General features: G+C 43.2%; 1 protein-coding gene across 6 annotated transcripts in view; it reads right to left on the bottom strand.

Moving 5' to 3' along the window:
- The window catches only part of LOC148846498 (SNF1-related protein kinase catalytic subunit alpha KIN10), a 35,581-nt gene that overhangs the window by 6,645 nt on the left and 1,002 nt on the right, over positions 1–27,934 (bottom strand). For 2 of the 6 annotated variants that reach the window (XM_088953794.1, XM_088953796.1), the window contains exons 2-5: positions 26,738–26,928; positions 6,795–6,979; positions 6,255–6,437; positions 5,974–6,105 (exon numbers count right to left, since the gene is read on the bottom strand). In XM_088953794.1, coding sequence (XP_088809920.1) covers positions 5,974–6,105; positions 6,255–6,437; positions 6,795–6,979; positions 26,738–26,928 — 691 coding nt within the window. Of the gene's footprint in view, positions 1–5,973; positions 6,106–6,254; positions 6,438–6,794; positions 6,980–25,698; positions 25,800–26,737; positions 26,929–27,934 lie in introns of all 6 variants that reach the window. The other 4 variants (XM_088953793.1, XM_088953797.1, XM_088953795.1 and 1 more) reach the window with 3 other exon arrangements.

The raw sequence follows: 27,934 nt of genomic DNA, 5'->3' as shown, positions 1-27,934 counted from the left end.
GGACCTTGCAGGTATCGGTGGTACAGTTAGGGACGAAAGGGGCAATATTTGCTGGAATTTTAGTGGTCCAATCGGCTGGGCTAACTCCACAAAGGCTGAAGTAATGGCTGCTCTCACCGGAATCAGAATAATAAAGAAATTGGGAATTCAGAATTTGATCATTGCAGGTGATTCAGCAAATACGATAAAATGATTAAGAGACAGAGGGGGGCCCTTGGAGACTATCATTATCTGACTGAAGCTTGGGATTCTTTGGATGGTTTGAATGTTAATTTAGTTTGGATTCCTAGGGAACACAATCATACTGCAGATGGCCTAGCTAAATTTGGTGTGCATTTTTGTATAGCGACAAGCTTCCTCCTTTGTAACTTATAGGGGTTCCCCCGTGCTTTGTATATCTCCCCTTGATCCCCCTCCTTTTTTTCTTCTTAATAAATTCTGGTTAAATTTTCTCAAAAAGAAGCCACCATTTCTGCTGCCTTCCAGACCAAACTGTTGAGAACACCCTAAACCTTCAACTCAGGACACCCCTAAGGGATTCAGAAATTTCTGAATTAGTATCTTTAATTCAGACCCTTAAAGAAGCTTACATCTCCCCCTCTAAGTCTGACACCTGAATCTGGACCCTGCACCCCAATGGCGATTTCTCTTCTAAGTCTATGTTCAAGGCTTTGATTACTGATAACCATCATCCCCCCTTTCCTTTTGAAAAGATCTGGTGCAGCCACATCCCCTCAAGAGTTTGCTTCTTTGTCTGGGAAGCTTGCCTCCAGAAAGTTAACACTTGTGACCTCTTGCAAAAAAAGATTTTGGGAAGACTATCTATTTCCCCTCATGTTTGTATTTTATGCCTCAGTGAAGGAGAATCAGCAGGTCACATCTTCCTTCATTGCAATTTCACCCAAAAGATTTGGTTCCATTTTCTGAAAATGGCAGGCTACAGTTGGACTATACCAAAGGATGTCAAGGACCTTCTACATCAGTGGCAAGGAACAGGGTTAAGTAAGAGGGGTAAAACTTACTGGCAATCAGCGTTACACGTAGTGCTGTGGGGTGTTTGGGACGAAAGAAACAAAAGGCTTTTTGACAACAAACTAAAGTCCCTGGAGGAGTTAATTTCAGACATTTCATACCTTTGTGAACTTTGGACGGTGAATTCTGATCTGTTCAAAGGAGTCTCAGTCAGTGACCTCAATAGAGATGTGTTCCCCTTTCTATTTCTCCCTCACCTCCATCAACCACCCTTGAGAATTCCTGATCTCATCAGTGAAGGGGTCATGATCTTAAACTTTGATGGCAGTGCTCTAGGTAATCCCGGATTAGCTGGTATTGGAGGAACTTTAAGGGATGAAAGGGGAAACATCTGTTGGACTTTCAGTGGCCCAATTGGTGTGGCAGATTCCACAAAGGCCGAAGTTATGGCCGCCCTCACAGGAATCAGAAAAATAAAAAATTTGGGAATTCAAAATGTAACCATTGCAGGTGATTCAGCCAATACTATAAAATGGTTAAGAGACAAAGAAGGAGGGCCTTGGAGATTAAGTCACTATCTTGATGAGGCCAGGGACTATTTGGACTTCCTAAATGTAATGTTAGTTTGGATTCCAAGGGAATACAATCATACAGCAGATGGCTTAACTAAATGTGGAGTGTTCTTAGAGCATCTTTATAGCAACAAGCTTCCTCCTTTGTAATTTACAGGGGGTCTTCCCCTGCTTTGTACATCTTCCAATGCCCCCCTTTTTTTATTAATGAATCTTGGTTAACTTTTCTCAAAAAAAAGGGGGAAAATTAAATTAAAAGAGAACAAGGAAAACAGGATACAGCCTCCAACTCCAGATTCTGTTTTTGGGTGCCTTTTAGCATAATGAGAAGCAGGTCATGGAAAGAAAAAGCCTGAATCTTAAGCATTTTAGAAGAATTTGAAATAGCAGCAAAGGACTAGTACATTTATTAATTTTCAAATTTTCAATCAGCAACAATAATCAGAATTTATTATCATGTCAAGAAAACCCAGTCCTAAGATAATGGGATGGGGAATCAGAAAAAACCAAGCAAACAAATTCTGAAATATACCAAAGCTAACATTTAACTCCACCTAAAAACACCTTCAACCCTCTTTTTTCCCCTTTAATCCAATGTTACAGATTCACCAACAGGCCTGGAGCCCATAAATTAGCTATTCTCTAGACACCATAGTCCCTGCTAAAGGATCAACAAGGCTATTTACAGATCTGAAAATACAAGTAAACAAGCAATTCATGTTGGATAGCAATGCCTTTGCTTCACTGAACTCTGATTATATGTCTAAGAGTCCAGGGGCTATTAGGGCAGAGCTGAAGGCTGCTTTTGCAGGTCTCAAAAGGGCTGAGAGAGCATGGAAGCAGATATATGAGATCAGATAAGCTAAAGAGATAATAAAGGAATCGGGAGCAGTCATATAATGAACACCTAACTCCATTAACAGTCTTGCAGATGGGCTGGCGAAACAGGGGGTAACAAAGAACTTGATGTATCGGGGAATTGTACAACTATGGGGGACTTGTACTTGATACTGAACCTCCCATGGATGGTTAGTTGAGGTTGACAATCCCTCCACTCCTATGTACATTAACTTTTCCCAATTAATAATTTTTTTCATTTGTTACTGATGAAAAAAAAAAAAGTCCAGGGGACATCATTTCTTTTTTTTTTTTCAAGGATAAATTGCAGATTAGTACCCTGTACTTTGGGGTTAATCTCACTTTAGTACCCGAACTTTTAAAACGTGCCAATTCAGTATCTGAACTTCCGAAAACTGCCAGTTTAATCCAAAATTGTTAATGGACCTTAGATGGCATGTGAAAGACAAAGAAACCCTTCGAATTTTGAATAGACATGAGAAGCATAACTTTGAATAATTATTAATAATATAAATATTAATAAATAATTAATTAAAATAATAACTAATAATTGTCACACAAGTTTAATGCTCACATCATCACATGAACTTGTGAATATGTTTCTCAACTTTATTGGATACACCACAATGGCCACAGCAGATTGGACTCCACACATGCATGATCCTAATGCGGCATGTCACTGATATTTATCGTGGGTTTATTTTAAATATCTCAATAAAGCTATAAACGCTGGAAATAAACATTTGTCGAAGACAATATAGTTACTGCACAAGAATCAGAGAAATCTTACAGTAAAGAACAAGAACCAGAGAAGAAAAGAAATGCTTGTATGTCATCGCTGATTATAGAAAGTGAGCATTATTTGTAGTTTCTATTTTTCTTCTTTTTATAGAAATTGTTTTCTTTTTACAATTTGCTGTATTTTTTTAATCATTCGGATGGTGAATCTATATTTGGGTTTGTTAGACCTCTTTCCATGAAATCTGAATATAGGGTTTCTATTTTTCTTCTTTTATCCATTGCTTTATTAATTCTGCTTTTGATTGATGTAACGACTTAGAAAGCAGTCACGTAATCCAGGCTCTTTAGATTACTTTCTTGTTCTCCTGGATGTCGAACAATTGCATTGGATTATGGTTGTTTGTAAACTAGTATTAACTCAGCTTCTTGTCCCATCCCTGAATCATTAAAGGAAGAAAAAATTGCAAGGCAGATGGAAAGGATGTGATTCCATAGCAGAGAGACTCGCCAAGTGGAAAGAGTTCAACAAAAAACTTAATACCGCTGATGATGGAGAAAAAATAAATTCAAAAGGCCCTGCCAAAGGCTCAAGAAAGGTTGTATGAGAAGCAAAGGAGGACCAGAGAACTCATGCTGTAACTACAGAGGCATCAGGCAGCAGACATGGGGAAAGTGGGTCAGGATTTGGACTGTCATCGCCGGAGAAAGATGAGTTCTCCGCTAGTGATGGAGCAAAAGAAATCAGAAAGCCCCTGCCAAAGGCTCAAGGAAAGGTTGTATGAGGCAAAGGAGGACCTGAGAACTCACACTATTACTATAGAGGCGTCAGGCAGAGGATATGAGACAGTGGGTTGGGATTTAAACTGTTGTTTCCAGAGAAGATGAGTTCTCCACCGGTGATGGAGCAAGAAGGAACTGAAAATCCATAACAAAGGAAGTTTAGAATACCATTGTTGTTGGATAAGACAACTTTTCGTTGCCTGGGAAGACAAGGTAAAAATATTAAAAAATGGTACAAAAGTATTAAAAAGGGTAGTTCTGGCATTTTTTTAAAAATTGACACATGCTCTCAAGTGATACAGATAACTGACGGACTGCTAATGGTGGGTATTAAACTGGCAGTTTTCGGGAATTCAGATACTGCAGTGGCACGTTTTGAAGTTCGGGTACTAAAGTGAGACTAGCCTCAAAGTACAGGGTACTAATTTTATGATGAAACCCCCAAAAGTACCAAAAACTCAAAATTAGCCCAATCTAATAATTACCCACTCTACTGCCTTCCCTTAAAAGTTAAATAGATCCTTCAAAACAAAAGTGCAAGGGCCTTATAGTGTCCAAGGCAAAGCACCCGCCTTTTTGAAGCAAGGCACATTTAAAAAATAAAAAATAAAAATAAAATGAAAAATGAAAACATAAGAAAAATGCGAACCTGAATTTTAAAACAAATTAAAATTTTTATAAAACCTATTGGAAAAGTTAAATACATAAAGTAAGATAGAAAGCATACCCAAAGCGAAATGTGGAAGTGAAGGTCAACATATGTGGATTATATCAAAGTGCTTCAAGCACTCAACAATTCAAGCATGTGAAACTTTCAATTTGTTTATTTATCTGCTAGTAAAATTATTTCAAGTAGCTAGTATGATGTTGGTGCCTTGCATACTTGAATCCTAGTCCTAAGCCCTCCGCCTCCAGAAAGGCCCCTTCAGGCAAGCTCAAACAAGTTCATGATGCAAGGGTTTGGGGCAGTGCCCCCAACCTAAATATTTGGCAGATGTGTATAAATGGGTAGGTTTTATAATTTTAATTGCAGTTCATTCCATTGTAGGATTAGAGATAAAATACCAGTTGTCTTGTACTCTTGTTACTTTTTATGGAAACTTTTTCCATTAAGATCCTATTTGCATGAACTAAGGCTTTAGGCATTTATAGGGCTTTGCATTTGTTTATTTTAAAAGTTAATAGACCATAACTACTGTACAAACAACAATAAAAAGGTAATTCAGAAGCTGATAAACCATTAAAAAGGTGTAAAAGGCATATGAATTTAAAAAAAGAAAAAACAAAAGGCATATTCAAAAAGAGGTGCGCGTTTGGGCCGAGGAACAAGGCACACCCAGTGCTGCCTTTTGAAAGGGGCTGCGCCTAGGTGCACATTTTGAAACACCGAAGAAACTTACACCATCTCTTGCCATACCCCTAAGAACAGTCATGTTCTAAACATTTCTTTAAGATCCAACCCTGCCTTAATCCCATTTCAAATTCATCACACAAAAGCTGAACCCCTGCAATGATCTTGCTGACCTTGCAACATAAACCCATACATCTGCCCCAATACATTAAGGCTTCATTTTATGTTCTGGCTCTTATATGCACCTATCTCTTTTCCCTTACTCCATGAACACCTTCCTAGCATCCAGGTACCATCATTTCTTGAGGAGAACCAAGAAATAACTATCCATTAATCTCCTTTGGATTAAGACAGAATGGAATCCGTATCTATTTCTATTCCATTCCACTATCTAAATGTAGCCTTTATGGGTTCTAATTAATAGACCTTCCAAGTTAATCAGGTTAACAATTTGAGCATCCAAATCCTTGAATCATCTAAAAATAGTAGAATCCATAAAAATAGTCAACTGGTGGCTGTTAACCACTACTTATTGCTAACCTTGAAGCCACTATTGAAAAACTTATATATACATTCCAACGCAATCATGCAAAGCATATTCTATTCATTATTTCTTTTCCTGATGAGAAAGGGAGATGTCATCCAAGATATTCAAGAGTAACACATTAGATGGATGAGAAGGTAATTAATAGGAAATACCTTTATTTTCTTGAATAGGTTGGGAATGTTTTCATCATCAAAAGGAAGGGTTCCACATAGAAGGGCATACAGGATAACACCACAGCTCCAAACATCTACCTCAGGCCCAGCATATAGTTTACCAGAAATAACCTGCATAGAAATATGTACTAGTAACTCTTGAATTTCAATAAAAGAAAAAAAAAAAAAACTCTTGAGTTTCAATGGTTTGCCTAACCTAGAATCTTAAAATACACTTTGCACTCTTTAAACTTTAAAGTATGATGCAATTCATTACATACCTCTGGAGCAGCATAGTTTGGGCTTCCACAACTTGTCTTTAGAAAATGACCATCCCGCATGATATTGCTCAATCCAAAATCAGCAATCTTCACATTGCATTTGGAATCTAAAAGCAAATTTTCAGGCTTAAGATCTCGATGAACCACCATATTTCTGTGGCAGTACTCAACACCAGAAATTATCTGTTTGAGACAAAGCACAAACTGACATTTAAGGAAACATTGAGAATAGAAAGAAACTACTTTTATTTCAAATAACAGATTCTTATTTTACAGGTAATTATAATGTACAAGATGTACATCAGGATACATCTTGTACATTGGTTAATGGCCTTTATGTACAACAGGATACAAACAGCATGCACTTTACAAATTACAAGTGTAAAGAATAAAATAAAACAGAGAAACAGTTCCTGCCTATAACGAGGCCTTCTGAAATAATAGATTCTTTTACAATCTTAATCATCAATGAAGCTCATTAATCATGTTAATGATAAAAAAAACTAAAATATTAAGAAGCAAAGAAATAGGCATAACTACCTGCTGAAAAAAATTGCGAGCTTCATCCTCATGTAACCTACCCTTTTCTACAATATAATCAAATAATTCTCCAGATTTCACATATTCCATCACAACATAAATATCTGTTGGTGTCTCTATAACTTCATAAAGCCGTATAATATGAGGATGCATGAATAATCTCAAGATTTTGATTTCACGCCGAACTGCAAGATATCAAGCATATAAATACATTATAATCACCTAATCTAAAAACTTCATATGATCCACAGAATTCCATGGGAAAACAAGATTCAGAAAGTTCAAAAAGAATGGTTTAAAAGACATTGGCACAAGGCAAGGCAAAAGCCTCAAGGCGTGACATGCCCCTTATATAAAAACACTAATTAAATAAGAACAAGTATAAAGGCATTGATAAATTATAAAGTAAGGAATGTATTTTGTATAGAGGAATAAAAAATCACTTAACCACTACATATACAACCAAAGTTCATATGTAGAAAATGTATCAATTAAGTTTTACCTTCCTGTTTGTTTAAATATTGAAAAGGGGTTATATTTAGTGACAAGTTTATGCTGAAAGGCCGTAGAGATCACAGAACTTTAATTCTAATAAGCGCTCGAAAAGAAGTTACCAAAAAAAGCATAGCTTTCAAAAAGCTCTAATACAAATTCCTTATACTTAAGGAGTGAGCCTCAAGGTTGAGAATTAAGGCATTTACTTTATGATGAAACTCAAAGGACATGCCTTTTGAGATGTTAGTTCAAAATAAAATAAGAAGGCCATTGTCCAATGATGGTCCAGGCTACTTTGGATCTTGGGAAAGGTAAACTAGATACAAACCTAAGCTTTGGATTATTTTGCACAAAATGGCTGCTCTTAGACTTGATGTCATGTTATACTGTTATCATGCTTGTCAGCCACTCAGCCCAAGACTTTAACACCGCACCAAGCAATGGCCCCTTTTGAATAAATATCTGCAAGGTTCTCGTGGATGTTAGTGCATTAAATATACACCATTTTAAATAAAGTTTCTATAGGAGCATGGCAGAATAAGGAAATTGAGGTCGATGAGTGATACAACTTGTCTGACCATGGATGGCAGTGACAGTTGGGTCTCTGGAGGTCTGAGGAGAACTGGGTTGGGGTGCATCTCGCATCTCCCTGTGGGATGCTTTTATCGTTGCATATCTTTATGATTTTCAATGAATTTTAATGACCCGTTACTTATCAGAATAAAAAAAGGATGGAAGTGGCCAGACCCCTGGAGGGGCTGCGCTAAGCGCTATGTACCCTTTGGAGAGGGATCAAGCCACCATAGTTCCCCTGATTTCCTCTAATGGAAGGGAAGGAGATAGAGAGAGTGTTCTCAAAGAGAGAATCTGAGAGTCTGAGAGGAGAGAATCCTCCTATTAATTCTGGAATATCTGTTATTTATATTTTTCTTCTTAAAGAAAGGTTTCTAGAATGTTCTACCACATCAGCTAAGGTGGCTAGCTGTCAGCTACTACTATAATTTACTCTGATTTATTGCTTGGGGATCTGAGTTGGTCATTGACCGGGGATAACTTCGTTTTGACTCAATATGGACTAAACTGGGTCTACAGTGGTTTGAATATTCATGCTCTTACACAACTGGGAGAGACAAAATCAAATTTGAGGAAATTTTGATGCAAAACCACATGAAAGGTAAAGAAAGAATGTCATATCTAGCCATTGCACAAGCATATGAAGAGATATTTTGAAATGTAGACATGGACTTCAATAAATTCACCCTTTTTTTTTGATAAATATAAATTCACCCTATTTAATATTGACAAACATGATTTGGCCATGCTTTAGGATGATCCATAGTGTGGAGTCCTTTAAATGCAGAATTGCAAATTTCCATATGGTAATTATAGAAAGAAAAATAAGAAAACAAATACAGTATAAGTCCCCATTTGAAGGCAATGAGATAGATCTATCATATTATACTCCCCAACACATTTACCCCCCAAGAAAGAAATGAGAGAGAGAGAGAGAGAGAGAGAGTTACTAGCATGGAATGTAAGATCCTCATACAGATCCAACCAGGGGAAAACAAGACAAACTAAACAAAAAATGAAACATGTGACCTTTTCCAGTACCTTGTTCAATAATTCATAACAACGGAGAGATTGAGAAGGATGTCACCAATAGAATTAGAGTAGGATGATCGGCAAAATGAAGGGTGCATCTGGAGTCTTATGTGATAGGCAAATACCACTTAGATTTCCGGAATCTTAAGACCTTAGTGGGGATTGATAGGGAAGAAGAAAATACTGTTGTTAGAGATCAAAGCCATCACTATGGACTTAAACCAATCTCAGAGGTGAAGCAATCACAAGATGATGGGATTAAAGAAGTGACTCCCTCATGAGCCAAAGCAGATATGCACCAACAAGGGGTGTTTGTGTTTTGTAAGCAGCCTTGCCTGGTCTAACTCCTATGGGAAATGGGGACATAGGGTTGGGTTCCATACTTCCACTCTAGGTCCTAGAGTTCCCAACTTTTAGACTGGATCCAACTCTCTAGGTACGTGTTTCTTTCAGATTTTGGATACTAATGACCTTTCTGTGCCTATGACAGATACTGAGCAGCCCCAGCCATTGCTTGTGACTCATCAAGTGGGTGAGAGGATGGGGTTAGAAGGGAAGGGGATGGGGGGGAGTTAGGATAGGGAACAAGGGGAGAGGATTTGGAAGTTGATTGGTGAATTTTTAGAGGAGCTTAAAAGAAAGGAAGGGTATATAAAAATTGTGAATGAAAATATAACTGAACAAGAAGTAGCTGAAGTGGCTGGGAAGATGGGGTGGGGAATTAAAAAAATGTAAGAGTCAAGCTACCATTTCCAATCAAAAAAAAAATGTAAGAGTCAAGGAAGGAAGGGGGTGGGGAATTAAAAAAGGAAGAAAATGATATCAAAGGTGGAGAGGCTGAAATCAGATGTGGATGGTGATTTAGAATTTAGTAGGAGGGAGGAAAGAAGAAAGGGGTCAAAATAGGGAGTTTCGGACCTGGGTAGTGCAAAGAAGAGGGAAGAGGAAGGTAATTAAGGATTTGTCGAAAAGGGAGAGACCAGATATAGGCTGCACTTGGCATTCCTTGTTTTAAGGACTTATCTCCTTTTTGCTGTTAAAAACTCAGTGTTCATAGGGGCATTTTAACTGCAAAAAGGAGGTAAGTCCTTAGAATAAGGGATGCCAAATGTAGCCACAGTGTGCTTGCAGGAAGCTAAACTTACAGATATGGACAGTACTCACAGAGTCACAGTAGGTGGGTAAGAAGTGTGTGAAGCTCTAGAGGTATCAGCTGGACTGCAGCACTATCGTGGTGTGCCTCAGGGGGAATCGTCACTATGTGGAGAAGTGAGGTTGTGGAATTTGTAGAATTAATTGGCCAGTTCTCGATTTCTCTGAAATTTAAGAATGCAGGGATGGGTTTACTTGGGTAAATATCTATGGGCCCTCCCTAATTTGATTTGCTAGTTTCATTGGGCCTTCATTCAAGGTAGATAGGTTGCCAATCAAATACTGGTTGCCATGGAAGATTTAAAAAGAAGGAAGAAGAAAGGATTTGCATGTAAGGCATTAAGGCAATTAAAATATTGCCTAATAAAATATCTTCTTAAAAAGCAACTAAAATTATAAAATCATTTTGTCGTGTAGGGATTAAAAATTTAAGATCCTAATATGGACTTGTTCGGGCTTGCCTTGACGGGCTTGGTACAAAGGTGGCTCGTAGAACCAAGAACACAAGATTCTTTACATCACATTAGCTATTTGAAGTAATGCAATTGAGGAAAAAAAGACATTGAGAGCTTACATGCTTGAATATGTTTTATATGTTTGATTTTATTTTTAAATTTTCATTTAAATACATTTTACAAGTAATATTTATGTATTTTAATTTTAGATAATAGGATTTTAAAACATATATTTTAAAATTTAAGTTTATATTTTTAATTAGTATTATGTTTAATATTTTATTTTTTATTTTTGAAATTTTTGGCATTTTTTGTATTTTTGTGCCTTGCTTCGAAAAGGTATGCACCTCACCTTGTGCCTCAGGTGCAAAGTGCCCCGTGCATTTTTTTTTTTTTTTTTTTGTGCCTTGTCCTTTTAAAACATTGTTCTCTCTCACCTTTTCTTAGTTACCTTGATAGTGGATGCGTTTAGTAAGTTGTTAACAAGAGCAGATAGGATGGACATCTTTAGAGGGTGGAGGATTGGAAGGAATGGCATAATAGCAACACATCTACAGTTTGTAGATCATACAATCATTTTTTGTGAAAGTGAGGATCCCAAATGGCTAGAAACCTGAAGTGGGTAGTTAAGTTGTTTGTATCTCTCTTGAAGTTGAAAATTACTTTGAGAAGAGTTGAGTGGTTTTAATAGACTTAAATGAGGAGTTATTGGGAGTTACAGATTCTTTATGTTGCTCGTCTCTAGGTTGGCCTTCGAAAGACCTAGGTATGCATTTAGGAGACAACCCACAAGAGAGTATATTTTGGGGCCCAATTATAGAGAGTTGTAATAAGAGGTTGGCAGTGTAGAGGAGAAATTATCTCTCTTTATGTTTCCAACAAAGGAGGATTGGTGTAGCCTTGTGCCTCCAAAAGTAAGGGCTTTTTGCCAGGAGGTGATACTCCAAAACATCAACACCAAGGATCAAAATTTCAATATGATACCTCGTATCAAGCATATCATATCGTATCTTTTGGTTTATAGGTGTTTCAGGACCCCTCTTTTTTTAATAATATACATATATATATAAACTAATTTTTGAGAAAAAGCAAAAAAAAATATAAAAGTGCAAGGTTTTAAATACCGATACACAGAGGTGTATTGATACTTTGAACCTTGATCGACACCTTGGATGTGCTGCAAAGAAGAACAAATTGGTGCATCTCTCCCCATGTTTTTAGCCTTTGCTTGCTTAGGGTATGGTAAGACACTTACACATTTATTAATACCCTATCCATTTGTGTCTTTTATTTGGATTTTGGACTTGGTTCTCTTCTCTTTTTGGCTGCAAGTGGAACCCTTCCTTGGATGTGGTGGGACTTTTTTATCCAAGTTTCTTTAGGCAATTGAAGAAAGCAAATAATGTGGAGAGCTACAAGGGCAGCTGTCCTCTGGTTAATATGGGAAGAAAGGAACAATAGGATCTTCTAAGACATTGAAAAATCCAAGGAAGAAGTTATTGAGGGGTAACTATTAAAATAATACACTGCCTGGAATCTTAAGATCTATTTGGGGATTTCTCAGTTGATGACTTTCAAAGAGATTGGAGTGCAGTGGCAGCCTCCACTTCATTGAAGATTTGAACCCAGGTTACTTGGACTCCTACTTTCCAAAGGATGAAATTAAACTTTGATGGGAGCTCTTTAGGCAACCCGGGCCCTTCAGGAGTAAGCAGAGTATTGAAAGAGGAAGGGGGCAGAATTTTGGGCTTGTTCTTAGGGCCAATAGGAGTGGGAGACTCAGTGAGAGCAGAAATATTAGCTTTACTTCAGGGTTTAAAATTGGCTAAACAGATGGGTTTTCACCAAGTTGAGGCAGAAGGAGATTCTAAGCTAGTAATTGGTTAGATGCAGTCACAAAGTTTCGGGATATGGGTATATAAACAGATAATGAGGGAAATAGTTTGGCTAGTAAGGGGTATAGGGATGTCTTTCAATTGGGCCAGACAGTCAGCTAATGGGTTAGCTGATATGTTGGCAAAGCAAGGGACCTTCAGAGAGGAATTGTCCTGGGCAGTAGTCTATTCAACCCTACAAACATCAGATGGCCTAAGAGGTAGGATCCTATGGAGATGTGTGCTAGGGCTTCTTTGGGAGGAGAGAAATGCTAGAATTTTTAATAATATTACAGGAATGAGGAGGCTATTTGGAACTGCATTGTGTGTTGCCGCGCGGATTGGCCGGGGGCAACGAAGTAAATCCGCTCCCACCATCCAATTGTGATGCGCCACCTGGCGCTCGGCCTCGGAAGATGAAACGATGCCCAAAGCAACGGTTCAGATTGACGTGAATCCAATGGATGCGAGAGCCCCCTGCTCCTGCGAACCAGTCCCACTGCACCTCCTAGCGCATGCCCTTGGAAGGTGAAACAACACCGGGTGGACCGCGAAGATCGTCTGCGGCAACCCGCCGAGCAAACCAAAAGGCCCGCTCATCGCATACAACCGGGCGAACCATTCGACCCAGCAAAAACGCGACTCCTGGGACGGTCGTCCCCTGCACAATAGCCCCCCTAATGTGACCTGCCCGTGTGTGAAACGGGACATCTCCGCCAAGCCGAGGCATCCACATCGCACGCGCTTCTGAACCAAAGAGGGACGACACAAACAGCAAAAACAACACCACCGTAGGACATCCCTCGGCTGACGAATCTGAAGGCGTAACGACCACTACTCCCAACGACCGAAGCCGAAGCCTTACCTCGACTACTACCCTCATTATCAGCCAAAGTCGAGGCCTCACCTCGGTCTCGGGAGTGGGGGCCAAGTGATGTGGGTTAGCTTGGCCTCGCCCACTGACACCTGACATCGTCAACCACAGTAGGAGGGAGCCCTATTGCCTCCATACGGAGCCAACCACATAACCGTTAGACGTACCCGCCAGGGCCTGTAGCCTGACCTCGTACGGCTCTCATTCAGGGCGTTCATCTTCACCTACCCCCAGCACGCTCAAGTATAAATAAGAGGTAACAACCCCTTAAAGGGGGCCGGAACAGAGAAACTCCAACATCACTCACTCATTTACTCCCTGCACCAACCTTGTCTTCTTAGCGTTAATTCAGGGAGATCTGGTGCATCCGAGGACTCTCTCCAAGTATTCTCCTACACCCTCCCCTACTCTACACCTCATACTAACTTGAGCGTTGGAGCCTCTGCCTCAAGCATCCACCTGACACTCCCTATCTTGCAATATCTTTGGTCACCAGGGACTTCACCTCGACTTGCAGTCCTCGGAAGGAATACTTCGCCTCGGCTTGTAGTTCTCGGAAGGAATACTTCGCCTCGGCTTGTAGTCCTCGGAAGGAATACTTCGCCTCGGCTTGTAGTCCTCGGCTTCAGTCAATCTTTCCCGAGGCCCTGGTGTCCTCGGCCAACACTCAGAACCTGAAGAGTGAATTTACTTTGTTGCCCCCGACGGTTCATTTTATTTTAAATAGGGACCATGGCAGTGATTTTCTTCTTCATTGAGCTTAGACGCCCTTGCCCTCGAGTGACCACAGCTCCCCAACTCTCAACTCTTTAGAATTTTCCTATTTTCCCTTCTTCGGGACATTTGTCCCTCTCTTAGGTAATCAAAACATGTCATTTTCAGATTCTAGTCCTGAATGCCATGAACTCCCGAACATCTCGGGAGGGAGCTCTCCTACAACCCCCTCTCCCTCGTCTTCTCTGGGTTCCTTAGCCGTAGCCCCCCTTCAACAGGAGGTGGCCATTTTGAGGGAGAGGTTAACCTCGGGGGGTGCCGAGGGCAGTCACTAGGGGAATGATTCTCCCCATGAAAGCTCCGCTTCGAAGTCACCAAGAGAGCCCGAGGGATCTCCTCTCTCCAAGGATGATGTCGTGGAACTCGTCGTCGAACCAGTGGGAAGGAGTGTTGCCCGAAGGGTGGCTGACACTGGTGTTCCGCGTTTGGAGTTTGATAGCTCCCTAGACGTGTGCCAGGTCAAATCCTTGGCGAGGAGGTTCCACATACCCCGATCTTATGACCTGAGGGTCCCCGACGTGGGCGATAGGCCGTGGACCCCCGAGGAGGGGGAAATCTGTGTGTACCAGCATTTTTTGGAGTCTGGCCTTAGGTTTCCCCTCCCTACTTTAATCTCTGAGTTGCTGGAGTGGTACAACATCACTATCAACCAGCTCATACCCAACACCCTCAGGTTGTGGCGATGATGGTGTGGGCTCGGCTCAGGGGGCGTGGAGCTGACGTTGAGGCTGTTCCATGCCATGTTCGCGCCGAGGAAGCATGCTTCCGAGGCCAAGATGTATTACTTCCACCCGAGGGGGAAGCCTATGCATAACCCCTCGTCCGTTCATGGGTGAAAGGATAAGTTCTTCTACGTCTCTTGCCCCGAGGGCTGGTGTTTCAGGTCCAACTGGGGGAGGCATCGTCGAGATATGCCCCCCACCGCTCCGAGATAAAGAGGCTGCAGTTGTAGCTCACCTGCTTGTGATGGGGACATTCCAGGTGAAGCCGTTGGTGGAGGAGGTCTCCCTAGCCTTTGCTGGGATTAGCCTAGCCCCCTCGGTAAGAGAGGTTCTGTGGTTAGTGTGTCTTCCACGTTCTTTTCTTTTTCACCAATGTACTAACTGTTTTCCTTTGTTGTTTCGCAGAAGTGCCAATGGACGCCAAGCAACGTTTGTTGGAGAAGGCCCAGGCAAAGCAGGCCGGGAAGAAGGTCGGAGGGCAAACACCGAAGAGGCCCGACAATGAAGGTGCCCCCTTTCCCCGGTGAAGGGGGGAGATCCGCAGGTTCCCACCAAGGGGAAGCAGCCGGTGGTGGCACTGAAGAAGACGATGGAGGCGCTGAAGAAGCCCACCACTGGGGTAGAGGCGCCGAAGAGGCCCATGGATGGGCCTGAGGCGGGAAGGAAGAGGCCCGTTGTAGACATGCCGAGGGAGGAGCCCCCGCGGAAGCTTGCCAACACTGGCAGGCAGGCCGAGGAGGTGGTGCGGAGATCCATGCATGGAGAGCGCCCATCTGGTCCTTCATCAGCCCTCCATCAGTACAGGGGGTCCCTGAGAGAACCGAAGGGGCTGGGAAGACCTTCCGCCCACAATGGCAACTCCAAGAAGGGGACTCCATTCATGATGAGGGAATCAGCCAAAAGATGGTTAGCAGATCCATCCTGCCGAGGGATCGCCACTACCTTCTGCAAAGCAACCCCAAGTCCATTTACGACGAGGGCCTATACCATTTGGCCGAGGTAAGGCATTCTTCGATATTTTATTATATATTTTATTTTTTTATTTTTTGTTTGCTAATCGGTTTTGTGGTAGGCCTGTTTGCACTTCATTGGTTTGGGGGACCGAACAAGACTGGCCATGGCTCGTGTTGACAAGGCAGAGAAGGAGAAGCTCCAGAAGGCAGTCGTCGCCGCTGAGGACAAGTACCAGAAATTCCGAAAGGTGCTTCTGGATGAGCAATCGGTTTCGGAGCACCTTGAGGCTTAGCTGAAGGAGGCGTGGCAAGGACTCTCCAAAGAGCAAATGGAGCGGGTGCGGCTGGAAAGCATCGTCACGGAAGCGAAGAGACAAGCTGTCGAGGCCGAAAAGAAGGCTACCGAGGCGGAGACGAAAGCTGCTGAAGCCCTAGCTTCGGCAGAACAGTCAAAGAAGGCAGCGGTCAAGGTGGTGAAGGTGTACAAGAAGTCTTTCGACTAACTAGATGCGCTGGCGAAGTATGCTTCATTGTCCTACCTCAACGGTATTGAAGATACCAAGAAGGCACTCGTACTAGTGCTGCCAGATTTTGATGTCAAGGGACTGCAAGTGATCCCTGACGCTCTTGCGGAGGCTCAACCAGCTGAAGACGTCATTCTCCTTCCTGCCAATGATGAGGCACAGGCGTAGACTTCCCCCCTTCTCTTTTTATTTATCGTTGTAATACTTGCCATTTGTTTCTTTTTTTTTTTTGTGAAGGCAATACAAAATTTTTGTAGGCTATACAAGACCAACATTGAGTAGTGAATGAAGCCATTTTTTTGTATTTACTGTGTTTCGTGCATGTTGTCTCTTCCCCTTTCTCTCTTTTTTTTTTTGTGAGAGGTCCTTGCCTCTCCGAAAGGTTGAGACCACGATACACAAGGCACACACGATTCAGTCGTAGTATTTGTTTATTTGCACGCTCATCTCAGCTTGTCGGGATATTGGGAGCCGAGGCGGAGTCATTTGTCCGAAGCGGGGCTCGCTTGGCTTCCAAATCCCATTGCTATCCCAAGCAGGGCCGAAGGGACCTGGCACCATGGCCGAGGTCTAGGACCGAAGTATACTACCGAGGTACTTGGGTGGATGAAGAGCCATGGCGGAGTAGCACCATCGGGGTGCAGCTCCCCTGACTCATTCTTACCAAGTGTTTTCTCGGGGTAGGCCGAGGCATCCCACCAGCGAGGCCGAGGGCTCTGTCTCATTATTTTCTTTGCGCTAAGTGCTGATAGCCTAGGGGGTCACCATGCTCCGAGGTGACGAGGCATAACAGGCCTTTCGCCCTGGCGTGTATGTCCCAGGTGAGGTGAAGAGGAACTTTGCTTCATTCATTCGTTACTTTCATCAAAAAATTACATTCATCTGTAGTACATCCGAAGGTTCTCTGAGTTCCACATCCGAGGGACGGGTCATCCATCTAAGTTTTCCAATCGAAATGTGTCGGAGCCGAGAGCTTGCTTAATCCAGTAGGGGCCTTCCCATTTGGGGCCTCCTAGCTTTCCTACTCCAGATTCGGGAACCATGACCTTCCTGAGGACAAGGTTTCCTTCTCTGTAGTGCCTTTCTTTCACCCTGGAGTAGTAGTAGCGAGCCACTCACTGCTGATAGGCGGTCATCCTAATCTATGCTTGTTCTTGGGTTTCTTCCAACATGTCTAAGTTTGCTATGAGCACTTCGTCATTCTCGGCCTCGGTATACCCTTGGATCCTAAGCGTTGGTTGGCCGATTTCTGTTGGGATCACTGCTTCCGTACTGTAGGTCAAGCCGAAAGGGGTTTCTCCCATTGCTGTCCGAGGTGTGGTTTGGTACGCCCAGAGGACGCTGTGTTGTTCGTCGACCCACAGGCCTTTAGCTCTATCCAACATGGTCTTTAGTCCGTCCAGGATGGTTATGTTCGTAACCTCGGCCAGGCCGTTCGTTTGGGGGTAACCCACCGAGGTGTACTGTTGTTTGATGCCGAGGGAGGTGCACCATTCTCGGAATTTAGCATCATCGAATTGTTTTCTGTTGTCCATGACCAACATGTGGGGGAGGCCTAAGCGGCAAATAGTGTTCTTCCAAAAGAAGTTCTGAATTGCCCGCACAGTGATAGTGGCTAGGGGTTCGGCCTCCACCCACTTGGTGAAGTAATCCACAGTAACGACAAGGTACTTCCTGCCTCCCGTTGCCTAAGGGAAGGGGCCGAGGAGGTCCATCCCCCACTTGGCAAAGGGCCAGGGGCTGCTGAGGGCCGAGAGGGTGGTGGCTAGTTGATGGCAGAGATTGGCATGTCTCTAACACTGATCACATTTCCGCACCAGCTCGGCCGCATCCTCGTGAAGTGCCGGCCAGAAGTACCCTTGCCTTAATGTTTTCTGCGCTAGGGTCCGACCGCCAAGGTGATTGTCGTAGATGCCTTCGTGAATTTCCCGGAGCACATACTTGCCCTCCTCCCTGCGGAGGCATCAGAGGTAAGGCAAAGTGAAGGATCTCCTATACAATTTTCCTTGTGGCAGAGTGTAGTGTGCTGCCTGTCGTCGGAGTCTTCGGGCTTCGTTCCTGTCATTGGGTAGCCTTCCCGTCAGTAGGAAGTCGATGATAGGATCCATCCAAGATGGTTCGGCCTCTACAGGGAGGATTTGGGTGTCCTCTATGGAGGGCCAGGCTAATCTTTCCATGCGCACAGTGCGGCCGAGGGCCGCATCCGAGGTGCTCGCCAATTTGGAGAGGGCATCAGCTCGGGTGTTCTCGGCTCGCGAGACTTGCTGCAGAGAGAAACGTTGAAGTGGCGGGCTAACTCTTGAACTTTGGCGTGGTACTTAGCCATGCTTTATTCTCTGGCCTCATACTCACCTTTGACTTGATTCACCACCAACTGCAAGTCGCTGAGGACTTCAACGTGCTTAGAGCCGAGGTCTCGAGCGAGCTGCAACCCTGCCAAGAGGGCTTCGTACTCGACTTCGTTGTTAGATGCAGGGAACTCGAATCTCAATGCATACTCTATAACGGCATCGTCGGGGTGAGGAGAATGAGGCCCGCTCCACTCCCTTTGGCATTGGATGAACCGTCGACAAAAAGTCTCCATGCGGGGGGGGCTCCTCGACCGGTCATGCTTCTTCTGACTCATCTTTGTGAGGCCAGCCGTGGGGCCTGCTGAAGGTGCTTTCTACTACGAAGTCAGGCAAGGCTTGCACTTTGATCGTGGGCCTCGGCTGGTATTGTATGTCAAACTCCAACAGTACTATCGCCCACTTAATCAGACGTCCCGAAGTCTCGAGCTTGGCGAGGATGGCCCTAAGGGGCTGATTTGTTAGGACCACTATGGTATGGGCTTAGAAATACAACTTGAGCTTTCTAGCGGAGGTGACGAGGGCGTAAGCTAGCTTTTCCGCTTCGGGTACCTAGTTTCGACATCGTAGAAGACCTTGCTGACATAGAATACAGGTCTCTGGACTCCGTCATCTTTCACCAGGACCGAGCTGACAGCCTCGTCTTCGGCTGATAAGTACAAATATAGAGTTTCCCCTGGTACCGGCCAAGCAAGGAGTGGGAGTGAGGCAAGGTATAGCTTGAGCTCGTCAAAGGTACACTGGCACTCCTCCGTCCACCGGAAATTTTTCAGCTTCTTGATGGCACGGAAGAAGGGAAGGCAGCGATCTGCCAACTTCGACATGAAACGGTTGAGGGCGGCTATCCTGTCGGTGTCTCTAAGTCTCCTTTACTAACCGAGGGGTGCCATGTCTAGTATGGCTTGTACCTTGCTTGGGTTGGCTTCAATGTCTCTTTGAGTGACGACTAAGCCTAAGAATTTTCCCAAGGTAACCCCGAAGGCACACTTGCTCGGGTTGAGCTTCATGTTGAACTTGCGCAAAGTATCAAAGGTCTCGGCCAGGTCCAAGGTGTGTGCTTCAGCCCTCAGGCTCTTCACCACCATGTCATCCACGTAGGCTTCGACGTTCCTCCCCATCTGATTCTTAAAAACCTTGTTGACAAGGCACTGGTAAGTTGCCCCTGCATTCTTAATGCCAAACGGCAATACCTTGTAGCAGTATGTTCCGTGCTCAGTGATGAAAGATGTCTTCTCCTCGTCGTCAAGATGCATCTAGATCTGGTTGAACCCGAAGAAGGCATCCATGAAGCTGAGTAGTTCATACCTTGCGGTGGCGTTGACAAGGTGGCCTATCCTCGACAAAGGAAAACTGTCCTTCGGGCAGGCTCGGCTAAGGTCTATGAAGTCAACACAAATCCGCCATTTCCCATCAGCTTTCCTTACCAAAACCACGTTAGACAGCCAATTGGGGTAATGTACCTCACGGATGAAGTCGGCGTCTAGTAGCTTATCAACTTCCTCTCCTATAGCCTTCCATCGTTCCGGTGCAAAGTTCCTCTTCTTTTGTCGGACTGGCCTAGAGATCAGGTCCACGCTTAGCCTGTGAGTAATGACCGAAGGGTCAATTCCGAGCATGTCAGCGGCGGACCAAGAAAAGACATCGGCATTAGTTCAGAGGAAACTTACCAGTTCAGATAGGCGTTCAGGGGGGAGATTGGACCCGATGTGGACCGTCTTTTCTGGGGCTGATTCATCCAGGAGAACCGAGATGAGGTCCTCGACTGGCTAGCCTCGGCTCGTTGGCTCTTCTCGGGGGTCGAGGCCTTCCAATGACGAGGCCTCCTTATTCTTTCCTTTTAGCGCCGCCGCATAGCATTGACGGGCAATCTGTTGGTTCCCAGAACGACTCCGACGTCGTGCTCGATGGGAAACTTAAGGGCCAAGTGATAAGAGGACATGGCTGCCCCTAGTGCATGAAGGGTGGGTCTTCCCATTATCGCATTGTAGGGAGAGGCAACCTTCACCACTAGGAACTCATGCATCCAAGTCACCTAGTGTGGCGCTGTCCCTACCATGATGGGTAGGGTAATTTTTCCTTCCGGCCTGATGACGCTGTCGGAGAAGCCAACGAGAGGAGCGTCGGCGGGCTGGAGCCGTTCTAGCGCGATCTCCATTCTCTCGTAAGTGTCATAAAAAAGGATATCAGCTGACAAGCCACTATCCACCAAGATCTTCTTCACCATAAAATTGGAGATGATGGTTGCGACCACAAGGGCATCGTCGTGGGGGACAGTAACCCCCTCTAAGTCCTCATCGGTAAAGACTTGGGCATGTGGACAACTCGGTCTCTGCGGAGCGTTCGGGAACTTCTGCTTCTTTGAGGCAGGCTCCTGGAGTTAAGCTGCCTGGTGTAGGCTTCTCAAGCCGAGGCCAAGGCCCCACCCAAGGCCATGCCCCCGGTGATGACATCGATGATGCCTGCCACTTGTTGGTGCTGGTGTTGCTACTGCTGTTGGGATGATGAGGCGCCGGCCTCTCCTCCGACAAACTTCTTGAGGTGCTCGCGGCGGATGAGGGACTCTATTTCATTCTTTAGATCGTAGCAGTCCTCAGTGTCATGCCCGGTGCCGCAGTGGTACTTGCAGTACTTTGTAGGGTTCCCCCTCTTGGGATTCTGCTTCAGCTTCATTGGCCACTTCACAAACTTCTCTTCTCCGATCTGCATCATTATCTAGGTGCGGGTGGAGTTGAGGGGCATGTAGTCCTTGTAAGCCAAGGCCATTGTCAGTGGCTTCTTGTTGTCTTTGCCGCCATGGTTGTCGGGGTGGCGCTGGTCCTCACTTTTCCTCTTCTTCTCCGGGGGGCCGTCGTGGCCTCAGTTTCCCTTTCTTGGTTGTCCCCAGCCAAAGCCTCTTCGGCCGCGATGTATTTTTGGGCCTTCTTGAGGAACTCGAGTTTAATCTTCAACAAGGTCTTAGCAACCGAGCACTTGAGAGCCGAGCAGGGGCGGAATCCGTTAATGGCTGTGTGCATGGAGACCATAGGATCAAGGTCTCAAACTTCGAGCTCTTCTCTCTTAAAGCGGTCGATATAAGACCGTAGGCTTTCACCCGAGGAGGAACAAGGTTGTAAATTGCTCCCACAAGCTGATCGATCGAGGAGGATGGCTGGAAAACCAACGGCGAGCAGCCCCCCTGAAGGTGGCCTAGAAGGTCCGGCACGTTAAGGGGTCAGAGTAGCCATATAGTATCATGAGCGCCCTGAAACCCTTCAAGTGGTCATCGGGGCCAGTGCTCCTGTCATACGTTTCCAGTGTGGAAGACTTAAAGTGTGGGGGAAGAGGCTCCAAGATGATTTCCAGGGTGAATGCATCCATGCGGCCAACGGAGTTGCCATGACTGGTTGAGGCATCAGCTCGACTCTCCTTAACCTAGCGGAGCTCGTCCTTGACGGCCCCAATCTCGGCTCGCAACTCGGTGAGCCTTGGGTCAGCACGGGCATGGGCCCCGCTCCTATCTCTGCAGACCCGATGGGTGTCGACTCGGACTCCCGAATACTCCGAGACATGACCGCACGCTCCTCTACGGGCGCGACGATCATTCAAAACGTCCCTGAGATCTGAGACGGGAGGTGGGATGGGGTGGCGTTGGCTCTCACCTCGGGAGCGAATTCCAAGGCGACAGAGGTGCCCGCCATCGTCACAGGGGGCCTCCCTACTGCAGCAGTGGTACTGCTCCTAAGATTGATGATTGTCTTCGGATTGAACGGGCACGCTCTCCCTTCGGCTAGGAGGACAAATATTCCTTCGAGGCAAGTCCAAGAGGCGGTTATTGCCCGATTCTAATGGTTCGGCTGGCGGATTACCGTGGTCGAGGGCCGATGGTTCGATGTTCTCGTATCGACCCTGATCTTTTGACACCCCAACAGGGCGGTCGCCTTGAGAGGGACCTCCTGCTCTGGGGCAAACTTCCTCCATTCGTTGAGTGAGGCGGTCGTAACGATTGAGGACAGCCTGAAATTGCTCGTAGGTGAGCAGGTTCTGATTGTTCCTGGCTCTCCTCACCATGACTTTCAAGCTTAAGGGGGTTTGGATTTTGAGTATTATTACTTTTTATCCTAAAGTGGGTGTCGTCTTAGAAACTTTTCCCACAGACGGCACCAATTGTTGTTGCGCGGATTGGCTGGGGGCAACGAAGTAAATTCACTCTTCAAGTTCCGAGTGTTGGTCGAGGACCCCAGGGCCTCGGGAAAGATTGACTGAAGCCGAGGACCGCAAGCTGAGGCGAAGTATTCCTTCCAAGGACTATGGTTGCCGAGGACTACAAGTCGAGGCGAAGTCCCTGGTGACCAAAGATACTACAAGACAAGGAGTGTCAGAGGCCTCGGGGTGGATACCCGAGGCAGAGGCTCCGACGCTCAAGTTAGAAATAGGTGTAGAGTAGGGGAGGGTGTAGGAGAGCACTTGGAGAGAGTCCTCGGATGCACTGGATCTCCTTGAATTAATGCTAAGAAGATGAGGTTGGTGCGGGGAGTAAATGAGTGAGTGATGTTGGAGTTTCTCTATTCTGGCCCCCTTTAAGGGGCAGTTACCTCTTATTTATACTTGAGCGTGCTGGGGGTAGGTGAAGATGAACACCCCAGATGAGAGCCATATGAGGTCAGGCTGCAGGCCCTGGCAGGTACGTCTAACGGTTATGTGGTTGACTCCGTACGGAGGCAGCAGGGCTCCCTCCTACTGTTGCTGACGCTGTTAAGTGTCAGTGGGCTGGGCCAAGCTAACCCACATCAGTACGTAAAGGAATGAGGATACTATTTGGGACTGCACTGTACGTAGGGCTATACATTGGGATAAACTCTAGATATTTTTTTCTGTTTTTTTCATTTGATGATATTCCTCCTTGGAGTAATTAGAGAGTTGTAGCGAGAAGTTAAGAAATAAAGGCAAAGCCTATTGTAGCACGGGCACCTCTTAAGGAAGGCTTCATTAAACTCAACCTTGATGGTAGCAGTTTGGGGAATCTAGGGCCCTCAGGAATAGGGGTGTTTTCAAAGATGCAGGCAGTAGTATAATTGCTTTATTCTCAGGCCCTACAGGTGATGGGGATTCTATCCAAGCTGAGTTTCAAGCTGTCCTGTAGGGGGTACACTTCAAGAGATGAACATTGGTAAGTTACTAATTGAGGGGAGCTCAAAGTTGATAATTGGGTAGCTAAGGAATCTGAACACTGTTGCTTTGACCTACAAGAAAGCCACGAAGAGGTTTAAATGGTTGACCTCCAATATGATAGTAAGAAAGGGGATCAGCTAATGGGATAGTTGACTGTCTAGATAAGCAAGGGGTGCATAGGGATCATCTTTTTTGGGCTCAATTGCAATTTGCTACTGTTTTTTAGGCTGCACCTTGTGCCTCTTTGTGGGGAGCTCTTTGTATAAGTTGTTTCTGCTAATTTTTAATATAAACTTTTTTAATACTCATCAAAAAAGGAAAATTCTATAAAACAGTTGTAAGGCCAACAATGCTGTATGGAGAAGAATGTTGGGCAGTCAAGAAGCAACATGTCCAAAAAATGAGTGTGGCAGAAATGCATATGCTGAGATGGATGAGTGGAAAAAGTAGAAAGGATAGGGTAGGAAATGATATCATTTGAAATAACCTAGGAGTAGCTCCAATAGATGATAAAATGAGAGAAAGTAGACTTAGATGGTTCAGCCACATGCATGGAAGATCATCTACAGTACCCATAAGAAAAAGTGATCGGCTACAAGTTCAAGGGCCTAGAAGGGCTAGGGACAGGCCAAAAAGGACATGGGTTGAAGTAGTACGAAATGATTTAAGCACTCATAATTTAACAATGGATATGACATTAAACAGAATAGAATGGTGAAATAAGATTCATGTAGCCAAACACATAAAGTTGGGATAAGGCTTAGAGAATAATGATGATGAAAAATTAAGTTGTGTTTGGATTGAAAGAACAGAGCTGCAGAAATAGAAAAGCAGGAGGGGAAGGAAAAACAAGGGATTTAGAATAACTACTCTAAACCCTTTTTCCAGAGGAAGACACTCTTTACTAAAACGATAAGTTTTTTATATGATATCTCCACCAATTCCTTCCATTTTCTAAAGATGTCCTCAACTATAAATGAAGAGCTCTCCATAGGCTTCGGCCAATGGGCCACCCTAGTAGTAATACATTAAATAATCTCTTCTTTACTTCTCTCTCGTTCATTGAAGATTCTTGCATTCCTTTCTTCCCAAACCGTCAGTGTGGCCCTTGTACTTCTCCACATTATCCTTCCCCTTTTCTTTGGACAAGGAAAAAAAAAACTTAGAGAAAACAAGATTGTCATACTATCCAGAGGAGTCCACCTACACCCAAATAACAAGAAAGACCATTCCCAAATACCAACAATAAATGGACAGAAAATTAGTAAGTGATAATAGGACTCACCATTAGCTTTGCATAGGACACACCATGAAGGGACAAGCAAACATTTGGCTTTCTTTTTTGGGATATGTTACAACTTACAAGTCCTAATTTTCTCATGAAATACCTCCCAACTAAAGGCCCCCACCTTAGGAGGAATGGGCCTCCCAACATATATTGCTCTTTTCTTTATTGCAAATTTTGCAATATAGCTTTTGCTTTAGGAATAGCTTGTACCATTGTAAATGGGTCATTTATCATTGGCCGTCTAGATTTGCAATTTGGAGTTATTAGGCCGTCATTTTGAATGCAAAATTTTCACCTATTTAAATATATATTAGAAAGAAAAGGCCTAATTCTTTTTTGCTTCTTTTTTGTGGTGGGAAGAGGGGGTTTCTCTTTCCTTTCATTCTCTCTTTTGATATGTAATATGATCTAAGAAGCATAATAAATATAGTATAATATATACATAAAAGAAAATTACTTGTACTCAAAGTTTTGAGAAAGAACAATAAAATTTGAAAGTATACAATTAGATTATGCACTCAAGGAATCTTAAAAGGTGCCATAATAATTCACAAAATAAAGATAAAGTATTTAAGATGATTTAGTCAGTGTATGTAGTAACCTTAACGAGGGGGATGCACTGGTTAGTTTGAAGGCTCTAAGTTCATAGCAGATTATTAGAAAGTAATGAAGGAGAATCTAGCTAGGCACACCTGGAAGATTAAGACTGGGTTTTGTATTATGAAAACAAAACTCAGAAGGCCAATTGCTTCAACTTTATATGTGTATGTGTGTGCCTCTCTTCCTTTCTCCCCTAAAAATACATAGACATTGTTTTTATTAATTACAGGCATACATACACATTCAAATTTGATAAAAATTACCAAAGAAAAAACTTCATCCCCTAGGAGAATTATGATTAGTGAAGAAATAGTGATATCAAGGACGATCAGACTTTAAGGGCCAATTTACAAATTTCAGTTCTTTTAATATTGCTAACAATCTTTACCAAGTTTCCTAAAGTGTTAATGAAATCTTCTCTTTTTTTTTTTTCTAAGCCAACATTGTTTTTAAACAATAGCTACCCTACCAACATTTACCAAATTGTGTTCAAAAGTTAGCAATAGAAACAGCTGACAGTTGATATATCAAATCCTCAGATTTTTTTTTGGATGGAAAATCCCCAATTCTTTTTTTCTTTTTCCTTTTTTTTCCCGCGGGGGGATGGGTAATCCTCAGATTAACTAATGAAATCATGGATTCATTTCATTCCACACACCAAAAACAAAAGGATTTACAATTAAACATTAACTTTGGATGTATAAGTGCATGTTAACTGATCAAGTTATCGAACCATGGTTAGTGGCGTTAGCCAGATAAAGGGAAATGGATTTCTGCAAATACAAAAATTGAAATAATATCAACTTTCAACTTGTTTGGACAATATGTTCTGGTCACCAAATCACTAAATGATGTGGATTAACAAAATCTTCAGGGTTAAGTGATAGATGTAATTGTCATAATACTTTTTTCTTTGATCAATGAGATGAAATTTTAGTATTACTTTTAAAACATACAAATGCAAAGCAATTATAATGCCATATAACTATTAAAGGTTACAAAATAATAGTATTCACATCCAGAATAAAAGCATTACCAAAATAGCAAATGAATATTATACTTCTACAGTTTCAAAACTTAATTGTAGTTTGTAGGATGGAAAGCATCACACTACAGGATTATGGTGTATACCTTTTTCCTCCATTTCCATGTTCTTTATCTTACGGCGATTGAGGATTTTGATAGCAACCTTGTGTCCAGTCAGTGCATGTTCTGCAATTTTCACCTTACCAAATGAACCAATTCCAAGAGTTTTCCCCAACTTATAGTTTGGCAAGACCATATCCACAGTACTGCCTCCTTTTGTTGATCCATCCATCTTCCTAGTGTAACAACATGGTAACGCAAAGTTCAGAACAATATCTATAGCCATCTAAGTTGTGATGTTTTCCACTAGTCCACCCCAACCTTTCAAAATGTGAAAGTGTGACCTAAGGCATGAGGTTTAAACCAGATTGCAAAATCCCCAAATAATAATTTTTTAATTAATAAACAATAAATAATAAATTAAAACATATAGAAAAATATAATAAAATTGCAAAACCTCAACGTCACCATATTCAAACATATAACACTATAACTAATAACCAAACCATGATATCGTCCATGAAGCTCATTGTCAAAAACTAAGTTATCACTTATTAGGTCACAACTCCCAAATCACACATGTAAATAAACAAAAGGCAACAGCATTTCTTCAAGGCCTATTAGAAACACATAAAACAAGGTCTGAAGGAGTATCAGAATCAATCTACTATAGACCAGCATCGCCATCCACTAGTGTTATCAGAATTATCAAACCATCGAATGTCAAACAGTAGCAAAATGCAAAGCCTAGGTAATTCGCAAATCATAATTGACATAAATTATGTAATATTAACAAAATGTACTAAACGAGCAAATAAATTAAAAGCAACCAACTTTTTCCCCAATTTCGGTTGAGCATAAATTTTAAATAGTAAATTATTAACCATCAACTTTCTATTTACATGTTGCAGATTAATCAGCTAAAATGGTGATGGGATCATAAATTAAAAAATGTAGAAGAACAAGAAGAAGAAATGTGGGGAAGACCAAGAAAAAGAGGGGCGAAGCCCCAGTGTGTTCTGGAAATAAAATAAGAATGAGAGGAGGATCAAAATGGGGCGGGACCCCTGTTTTTTCTCTGAAGAAACCGAAGGGGAAAAGGCTACAAAGATTCATGGAAGAAGAAGAAGAAGAAGAAGAAGAAGAAGTGACGATAATGATGACGAGAAAAAGGCAACAAACCGAACCCTTTGTTGTGAATAAAAGAAATCGAATCGTTGCAGCACCAGCTAAAGGAAAAAA

This window comes from Nelumbo lutea, chromosome 7 (genome assembly GCF_056320005.1).
Source record: "Nelumbo lutea isolate HS-2025 chromosome 7, American lotus-T2T, whole genome shotgun sequence".
Lineage (NCBI taxonomy): Eukaryota > Viridiplantae > Streptophyta > Magnoliopsida > Proteales > Nelumbonaceae > Nelumbo > Nelumbo lutea.
The sequence above is the reverse complement of the archived record's forward strand: the minus strand, read 5'-3'. Positions and strand labels throughout refer to the sequence as shown.